The following is a 9,700-nucleotide window of genomic DNA, read 5'->3' as shown; positions in this document are numbered from 1 at the left end:
ACACACACACAATAAATAAATGTAATAAATAAATATATTAAAAAAAAAAAAAAGAAAGAAAGAAAAGAAAAGTGTGCCCAGTATGCCTGGAGAAAGTTAAATGTGGACTAGATTTCAGAATACTAATACCTGAAATTTTGATGGCTTGGAATTGCCAGTACTGTGATGATTGTAGGAAAGTGTACTTGGGAAGAAATGCTGAAGTTGCTTAAGGATGGCATGTCAGCTTTACAGTTTAACAAGAAGCAGAGCCGCAGGCGTGGAGGCACACACCTGTAATCCCAGCACTGTGGAAGCAGGAGGCCAGAGGGTCACACACTGCAGCCCAGCCTGCGCAATTCAGTGACACAGCAAGACTGTCTCAAAATAAAAGGGGCTGGGGGGGCCCGCCCATTAGCTCAGTTGTTTAAGTGCCTGCTTAAAGGAGGCAGTCAGTTTCTTTGAGCGGTGGTTCCATTCCCGCATACTCAAGGCAACCCAGACCAGCGCTGCTGCATGTCAATGGCAAGCTACAAAAAAACAAAACAAAACAAAAAAAAACAACCTTCTGCATTTTTGGGGCTGGCGAGATGGCTCAGTGGTCTAGGGCACCTGCTTGGAGCAAGCTTGGCGAAGCACAGGGACCACAGTTCGATCCCCCAGCACCACATGCCAGCCAGCCACGCCCCCTGGTGGGCTGAGCTGGACACACACACACACACACATAAAATAAATTTTAAAATAAATAAATAAATAAATAAAAGGGGCTGGGGCTATAGCTCAGTGCAGAACTCCTGGGTTCCATCCTTAGTACCACAAAGACGAATAAAGACAAAGTCCAGAAGAACAAACATTTACACACACACACACACACACACACACACACACACCACAGTGTGTTTATTGTCCACAACTGGGGAGTCCAGGGGAAGCATCACGTGCTCTTCTTGTTCTGTTCATTTGTCTTCACTGTGGATTTGAAGATTTTCAACACAAAAATTGCATCGGGGAAGCGACAAGAACTTATGGCTCTTGTGTGAGTTGTGTGAGTGGGACGCTGTCCCTGGCATCTCCCGGGGGATCTGCCTGGCTCTGGTTGGCAGTGTGGCAGGTGCCCAGGCCTCCCAGGGTGGGGACTGAGGTGGCCAGTGTGTGTAGGTGTGAGACCCATCAGTTAGCCTTGGCCCTGCCGGTTGGAGGCAGAGCTCCGAAAGGCCTAACAGCAGGAAGGGGAGGAGAGGACAGTAGTCCGATCGATCGAGCACATCTGCTGGCCTAGTAATAGCTGGCCGCCAGCCGCGCTGCCTGACAGTCTCAGGGCCATCTCTGCTCACTGCCCGTGTCCGCTGGGGCACATACCACTTTCTCCTCTGGGAAGAAAAGTGAGCTTGTGGGGCTGCAGAGCTGGAGTACTTTCTAGCATACAGGAAGCCCTGGGCTTGATCTCAAGCACAAAAAAAGGGGTGGGGTGGGGAAGGGGGCTTTAGTTTTTGAGTGCACACCACCAGGGAAACTTGGGCAGTGCTGTGAAAAATTGAACGCATGATTATCGGAGGAAAATATAGAGTAAAAGATAAAAAAAAAAAAAAAAGCCAAGTGGCCCAAAACTCCTCCGTCCAGGAAGCACTGATCGTGCAGTGACTATTTGTTGAGGGCCGAAAACATGCTGGAGCAGCAGAGCAGCGGGTAGCTCGCCCAGAGGCCCCTGAGGATGGGCCCTGGAGGTCTTGGGATCAGGTGCGGCCACTTCTGCTCATTTTGATAACATAACCTGAGTGTCAGACGGGCTAAGAGGACATCCAGCGGCTCTCTCAGAGCTGGAGCAGGGGGCTCCCCGGCCAGGAAAGGGACCAGAGTCCACCTACCTGCATCCTGTTTGTGGGCAAGGAATGCTGTGTACCAGGCTGCAGGACCTGGCAGGCCCCTGCTCTGCCCTGCAGGGGAGCTTCTCTGAGCAGCTTTGACCTTGTGCTTCCTGCCCCACTTGCCTGGGTGTGCAGGACATACAAGGTGTGCGCTTCAGGGACGGTGCCAGGACAGCTGACAGAGGTGGAGACACCTTAGTGTGAGCTCTGTGGGTCACAGTGCTGTCCTCTTGCTCGGCCCCTCCCCCTCAGCCCAGAGCTACACAGACCTCGCTTCCGTTAGCAGTGAGGGCTGTGTCTCTCAAGGAGCAGGCTTGCAGGTGGGTGGGTGGCACTTCCTTACCTCCCCTGGGGCCTGGGAGGCTGCTGAGAGCTGGGGCAGGGGCCTCGCGGTGCAAGCAGGTATGCGCTCACAAGTGCTTTGTTGGCTGCGCTCCCTTTGAGGGCCGGGCAGGGCACCCCCAGACTTTCTGACATTTTCCCGACAGCGTCTCTGAACCCTGTGACCCTGGGCTTGGTGGCCGCAGGTGACCAGCCTGAGAGTAGACCCTGGAGGGGATTTGGTAGAGGCTTCTGAGAGGCAGTGACCTGGAAGGGAAGGCCACAACGAGGGGCCGGGGTGCTGCGTGGACCAGGCAAGAGAACACTATGAGCTCTTGAGATCAAGTGCCAGTGGCTAGGTCACGGCAGATGTGGGCGACGTCCAGGGTGTGGAGCATCGGGCCTTCACAGGACGGGGCGGGCACAGCCTGATGGCCAGGGGCCTCGACCCCCAGGGCGAGAGAAGCCCTGGTTTCCAGTGAGCTGTCCACACTGACGACCAACCCCCAAGTTAGTACATGGGTGCATCTGTCTCCTGATCCTTGGTGGGAACACAGCCTGGACATTTCCCAGAGTCTCTCAGGGGCTGGAGCCCCAGCTGCCAGCCGCGGTGACTCGACAGCACGCACCTGGAGGCGCTCCTCCTTGCTGCTGTCCCTTCCCAGCCTGCCCGCCCTGCCTGGCTCACCTTCCAAGCACCCCCAAACCAGACCCCAGACAGAATCTGAAATAGTGAGGACAGTGGGGAGCCATCCAGGACTTTCCCCACCTGGAGGAGCAAGGTCAGATTTTCAAGGTCATTCTGACTCTGGGCTGCAGGTGGAGTTGGGGAGAGCCTGGCAGGGGCTGTGGAGAGCACCCTGGTGGCGGGGGTGGGGGGTAACCCATCTCAATCCCGGCTGACTGCAGTGCTCCAGAAGATGCTGTAATGTAGCACACATTTCCTCGGTGAATCTCACAAAGCCTGGAAATACGGGTTCCATTTTACAAATGAGGAAGCTGAAGCACAGAGAGGTTGAGATACCCATATGGGATCTCCCAGCTAGAATTGATGTTTTGGGGATACAACCCTGGGCTTGACAGATGCTGGATGTGTGTCCTTGTTCCTCAGCCATCAGCCTTCTGCTTCTTTCTATCCCCTACACAAGCATATGCAGGTGCTGGAAGGCAGGCCTTTAGCATCCTGGCTGTAGGTAAGAACTCCGGTGACTTCTGCCCTCTTGCCCCCATAGGTAAGTTTGAGGATAGAGAAGACCACGTGCCCAAGTTGGAGCAGATAAATGGCGCGAGGGTCCTGAGCGGCCAGAACTTCTCCCTCACCAAGAAGGAGCTGCTGAGCACCGAGCTGCTGCTCCTGGAGGCCTTCAGCTGGAACCTCTGCCTTCCCACGCCTGCCCACTTCCTGGACTACTACCTCTTGGCCTCTGTCAGCCAGAAGGACCACCACTGCCACACCTGGCCCAGCGCCTGCCCCCGCAAGACCAAAGAGTGCCTCAAGGAGTACGCCCACTACTTCCTTGAGGTCACCCTGCAAGGTGAGGGCCACGGACACGATGGGGGCCCATGGCAGGGCCCCAGGGCCTGGGGTCAGGTGGCCCTGCCTGAGGGCTTCCTCAGTGACAGTCCTGAGCACCCGCCTTGGAGGGGGCAAGCAGAGCAGGGGCGAGGGCTCTCCAGTGTGACACTAACAATGCCCCAATGAAACAGCAGCTTTCACGGGAGCAGCCAGCACCCTCAGAGGCAGTCTGCCTGGTAATCCTGCCCCTGAAACTCGCAGACTCATCCTCACGCAGACAGAGCAGGAGCGAACTTGGCTTCTGTGTGCTTCGGCAAGGGAAGTTACCCTTTCTGAGCACTCTCATTTGAAACCTGCTCTTTCCAGGGTCTTAAATCTAGGTCTTAGGTACAATCAAGAGGCTGAGGCGGGAAGATCATGAATTCAAAGCCAGCCTAGACCATAGAACAAGGCTGTTTCAAAAACACCAAGAACTTGGGGGTTAGGTAAAATGCCAGTGAGAGATACTGCCGATACAGCCCATCAGTAATGCTCGACAAACTAAAGTGACCCTGCGTGGCAGGCCCCGTCCTTGCAGCCCCAAACATTTATGGGCCACTTACGCATGCTCAGCGTCTTACTGCAGAGCTTCCCCTACTCCTTTAAACTTAGTGGTGACTCTACACAAAGATCATTTCAGTTTTGCCCATTACATAGGAGAGAACTGATGTCCGATGGCTAAACTTAGCCCACGTCACTGCCAGGGCTTGAACCTGAGACTCAACTCCATGACTGTACTGTAACCGTAATATCTAACTGCTCCTTTAAAAAACAAAAGTGGACTCTGGGTGGATCAACTTCACACCTTATTTGGAAAAATCCTTGTGTGTTCGACCCTTCTTGAGCACTTTCCTCCTTTCTTTTGATAACTGAATAAATATGGGTCCCCCAGAGAAGGGCTTGGTCTTAGCCCGAGAGAGCCTGGAATTCTGTGAGACGCTTTGGTCCTCCTGGAGCTCTGAAATCAATTTTAATTTGAAGTAATTGAATTTCATGGGGCTTGGGATATAGTTCGGTGGCACGGAGCCTGCCTGGCAAGCATAAGGTCCTGAGTTTGATTCCTAGTACCAAAAAAAGAAAAGAAAATCAGGACTGGGGAGATAGCTCAGTAGAATAAGTGCTTGCCTGGCAAGCTCAGGGTGCTGAGTTTAATCCCCGGTACCACAAATAATAATAATAGTAGTAATAATAATAATAATAATAATAATAATAATAGAAAATCGTTAGCCACTTAGTGTAACATAGGAATGCCCTGAAAACCAAGTATTATTCCTAAGAACTCCAGGAATCTCAGCTGCTTGCTTTTGCACAAAAATGGTACCCCTTTTGCCGTGTGCTGTCTGTCTTATCAGGATGTGTGACTTCCCAGTAAACCCAGGTGAAGTCCCCAGTTTCACTGTGAATGTTGAGCTCCTTCTGCCGCTCATTCATTTAACAGAGTGTTACTGAGTGGCGCTGTAGACTAGATGTCCTTGCTATTAGGAGCCTTCAGACTTCGAGTGAGCCCTTTGGAGCAATGTCATTCACCTATACCAACCTGAAAGGGACAGATGTTCTGGGGTTCTGTGTGCGGCCCCTCAGCCAGCTCTTCGCAGTGGACAGGATTCTGAAATACCACCCTTGTCAGCCCCTGAGAGTAGGGAGCAAGCCTCTTGTGTTCTGATTTCTTATCCCATTCAGAAGGGTAGCGGCGACCCCTCTGGAACGTCTTCACTGTCCTCCACCTCTGGGGGTGACCTGAGACTCTCCAGGGCAGCTCTACCACACTGAACCTTTCTGGGTTTTCTTTCAGATCACATATTCTACAAATTCCAGCCCTCTGTGGTCGCTGCCGCCTGCATCGGGGCCTCCAGGATCTGCCTGCAGCTTTCTCCCTGCTGGACCAGAGAGCTGCAGCGGATCTCCAGCTATGCCCTGGAACACCTCAGTGCCTGCATCGAAATCCTGCTGGTGTGAGTTCCTTTCCTGACCTGCATCTCTGAAACATTGAGGTTTTGCTTGCCTGTGAAGGCCGCATGGGGTCAGGACATTCCTGAAGTTTGGGGCAGGTGGAAGTTCCCCCACCACCAGAGCATGGGATGCTGGCCGGCCCTTTCTGTCTGCAGCAGCTTTGGCTCTGCATTTGTAAGATTGGGGATGAAGGAAAAGGGCCTGTGTGCACCTTCTTCAAAGCTCTGAGCACTTTGATCTAAGTCCTGACATGATCCTGGGGGTGATCACACGGACAGTCTTAGAAGCTGCTTTCTCAGATGCAGCTGCAAAGCTGACCTCGAAGACAGCTAGAACTAGAGTGCTGTCACCTACAAGGCTGCAGCCTTCCTCCAGTGGTCCCGAAGAGTTGTAGGAAGGAAGCTCTTGGGGTATCAGAGAAGATGCTTAAAGGCATCTTCAACCCAACACTGAAGCTGATCTAGGAGGCCAGAGAGGTTCCTAGCAGCTTTAAGAGGAGGGCTGACAGGAGGGAACAGGTCCTGTGGGGACTTCTCCCACCCCACGAGGGGCGGCCTGTCCTGGACACCAACTGGCCTGACTGTGGTGGGCCCGGATGGTGAGAGCAGAGCCCTTAGGCTCTGAAGAGCCATCTCTTGACTTCCCCACATACATGGAGGAAGCTGCACTGGCAGCCGCCTCTGTCTCACCCTCTGGACTGTCAGCCCTGCTCCTGCTTTTCCAGGAGGCGAGGCGCTGGGGTTGTGCAATATTCAGCCATCTGCCCAGCCTCGCTCTGCACTGACAGGTGTTGCTCTGGACTGCTGCTGTCTCACATCTTGCAGCCTCCATTCGCTTCCTTCTTCCATGAGGCTTTCACTGTTTTGTTTTCCCAAAGTTTTATGGGAAGCTTTTTTTTTTTTTTTTTTTTCTTTTTGAGGCACCCGGAGATTGAATCCAGAGCCTCGCACATGCTAGACCAACGCTCCTGCCGAGTCACATCTCCAGCACTCACTTACTTATTTGGAGACAGGATCTTGCGTTATAGCCCAGGCTGGCCTCGAACCCTCTGCGGTCCTCCTGTCTCAGTCTCCTGTGTGCCAGGATTATAGGTGTGCATCACACACTCTGTAGGCGCTTTAGGATGGAGGGAAGGCTGTTGTATCCCTCTACCTAAAGATTCACTTAGACCCCAGCGGGCACCTAGCCCAAAATCCAGCTAGCTGAGGGGTGACCCAGATGTGCAGCAGGGAGAGGCTGTGCTCTGTGCTCTCAGGCACCCTGGAGCAGTCTGCGGGGCCAAAAGCAGATGGACCCATTAGTCTCTGGGGCATTACCTGCCAAGAAGGGGCCAGGTGGGGCCAGCGGATCTGGCTTTGAGGGCTTCTCTGTAGGCAGCGGTACCAGGCTGCGAGCTGAGCCCTGGGTCTAGCTGATGAGGAGCAGAGGCTTCCAGCACCTGTACAGACACAGTCCGGCCCTAAGGACACATGCGTCCCTCCAGGTCCAGTAAGGAAGGCAGAGATGCGCACAGGTGTCTGGCGACCTTTCTCCTCCAGCTCTCACCATAGTCTTTTCCTTTCAGAGCATATGACAGTGTCCTCAAGGATGCCATTGCGGTCAAGAGCCAGGCCTTGGCAATGGTGCCAGGCACGCCACCAACCCCCACCCAAGTGCTGTTGCATTCACCCGCCTATCCCACGGTCAGCCACCCCTCGGCCGCCCTGGCCCGGCTTCAGGCCCCCATGCAGGACCTGTGCCTGGCCTACCGGGACTCACTGCAGGCACAGGCTTCGAGGAGTGTGCTGTCTGCAGGCACAGGCTTGTCCCTGCACAGCCCATACCCAGCCCTGCAGCCCCTGGACACATGTCCCATGCCCGTCCCCGGGTCCCTCAGCGTGCAAATGGCCATCGCTGCCGAGCCCAGGCACTGCCTTGCCGCCACCTACAGAAGCAGCTACTACAGCAGCAGCCACGTATTTCCAGCTGGCTGTTTTGATAGCTAGGCTCCCTGGGGCCGTGCAAGAAGCCTCAAAGCCCCAGGTGGAGGAAGAGAGCACCAAACGGGAGAGCTAAGCCGGAGAGGCCATTCCTGGAGCCTGGTGCCCATGGATGAGGAGGGTGCATATGTTTTTAATAAAACTAGCTGGAACAAGTATTCAGTGACGTACCTCACTGGAAAGCATCCCTCGGAAAAACCTCTTGTGTACAGGCCTGGGTACAGAGAGGAGGCTTGGTGGCCAGTCTCAAGCAGGGCTCCAGCGAACCAAAGTCCTGGTAAGCAGCCAGCGGCCGGGGAGCTGCACACAGACCACTCGCCCATAAGCACACCAGCTTTAGCCTCTGACATCTCCACTCCTTGCTGATGTCGGTGACGCTCCCACCACAAGCCCAGGATCTCCGCTCATCAATGCTGCCGCTGGTTCTCTCCATCCCTGGCTCCAGACTGGAAGGTCCTGGGTGTGCTTGTGCCTGAGCGCCCGCCTGCCAGGCCCAGCAGGTGGCTCTCACCTTCGTTGACCCTGAAGTCTTTCTGGGCCTTGTAGGTATTTCACGTGCTGCTGCTTCTCCAAGTGAACTAGCTCTCTGTCCTGCAAGATGTCTTGTTTACATAATGCATCAGGGATTTGATGATACTTGAAAATTCCTTAAGAGAAAAGAGATAATTATAATCGCCACACTTCCCATTCCAGGTGAGGCAGCGAGTTTTACCTCAGCTTGTGAAGGACCCTCGGGTAATGACAGAGCTTCCCTTCCAGAAGCAGATGGTTGAGAGGGAGAAACACTTCTCAAGCTCCTTGTTCCAGAAGATTCTACATCATGAGTATGGTCTTCTCTGTAGAATTTTGATGACCACTTGAGGGGAAAAGGGTGTTAAAGACAAAGGCTTGAAACCGACAATCCCACCTCCCTCTGCCACCTGCTTCTGGTACGTGGGATTCACGCAGCCAAGGCTTTGAGTTGGGCCAACGTCGATGCCTACTGTTGCCGGGATTTGGAGAGGGGGTGCACATCGGTATGTGAAGCTGCCTCCGTGACCACTGGAGGGCAAGGGGTGAGCGGACAGAAAGCCAGTGTTTGGGGACCTGCAGCAGAGGGGATCTCAGGAAGACTCCTGTAACCACGTGCAATATGTTTTCATTTCATAGCTTGGGCTCAGCGTGTTCTTTTGGTTGGTTAGTTGTCAGGGGACATGGTTCACCCGTCAGAATTGGGAGGTGCAAAAAACCATAGAAGCACTTTGTATTCTGTTTTTGTTTTTGTTTTTTAAAAGAGAAGCCGTCTTGATTTTCTCGACTCCTTTGCCAGACTGGGTTGCAGTGGCGGGGGTGGGGGTGGGGGTGCCGGGAAGGATCCGGAGGTCAGGGTGAGAAGGTTTTCACCCAGAGGAGAATGCCAGCGTGGGAGAGACCAGCCGCGGATACAGTGCTGCAGCATAGGAAGTGGCACGGTTCTTCTGTTGTTTTTTTTTTTTCCTTTGCTGATCTCCTATTTATGTGCAACTGGTTTAGATTCCACATTACTGTATCTGTCTATTCTGGGGCTGGGGCCGTGGGAGGGGCTCCTTTAGTCAGACCAGCTCCCTGAAATAGGCATCTTGCAATAAACAAGTCACCTGTGCTTGGTCTCTGTGGTCTCTTCCTGGGCTTCCCCTCCCAGGAGGGCCTCTCCCTTCTCCAGTGGTCCTACGAGAGTCTCCCCAGGATGGGAGCTGTTGGGGTTCACAGGGGCAAGACTGGCTTCTAGGGACTGGCTCCTTCCTACCACACAGAGACCAGGAGTGAAGTAAGACTTGATGTAACCAGCTCGATCAGGCTTCTGATGCCAACAAACCAGTAGGATAGGGAGCTGTGTACTCTAAGGAACAGGCTCAGTTAGATTGCGAAGACTGCCTGGCATGGTGGTGCACGTCTGTGATCCCAGCACTTGGGGGGCCAAGACAGGAGTTACTGCCATGCATTGGGGGCCAGCCTGGGCTACAGAGCGAGTTCAAGGCCAGCCTGTACTATAGTGAGTCTCTGTCTTTTTCTTTTTCTTTTTTTTTTTTTTT

General features: G+C 53.7%; 1 protein-coding gene across 1 annotated transcript in view; it reads left to right on the top strand.

The window, feature by feature from the left end:
* Ccnjl (cyclin J like) overlaps nucleotides 1-9,238 on the top strand; it is a 50,201-nt gene extending 40,963 nt beyond the window's left edge. The window contains exons 4-6 of the mRNA XM_004629401.2: nucleotides 3,398-3,700; nucleotides 5,513-5,672; nucleotides 7,235-9,238. Of these exons, the coding sequence (XP_004629458.1) occupies nucleotides 3,398-3,700; nucleotides 5,513-5,672; nucleotides 7,235-7,655 (884 nt within the window). The 3' untranslated portion in view covers nucleotides 7,656-9,238. The remainder of the gene's footprint in view (nucleotides 1-3,397; nucleotides 3,701-5,512; nucleotides 5,673-7,234) is intronic.
* The last annotated feature ends 462 nt before the right edge of the window (nucleotides 9,239-9,700 follow it).

This window comes from Octodon degus, unplaced genomic scaffold, assembly GCF_000260255.1.
Source record: "Octodon degus isolate 3935 unplaced genomic scaffold, OctDeg1.0 scaffold00029, whole genome shotgun sequence".
NCBI lineage: Eukaryota > Metazoa > Chordata > Mammalia > Rodentia > Octodontidae > Octodon > Octodon degus.
The sequence above is the reverse complement of the archived record's forward strand: the minus strand, read 5'-3'. Positions and strand labels throughout refer to the sequence as shown.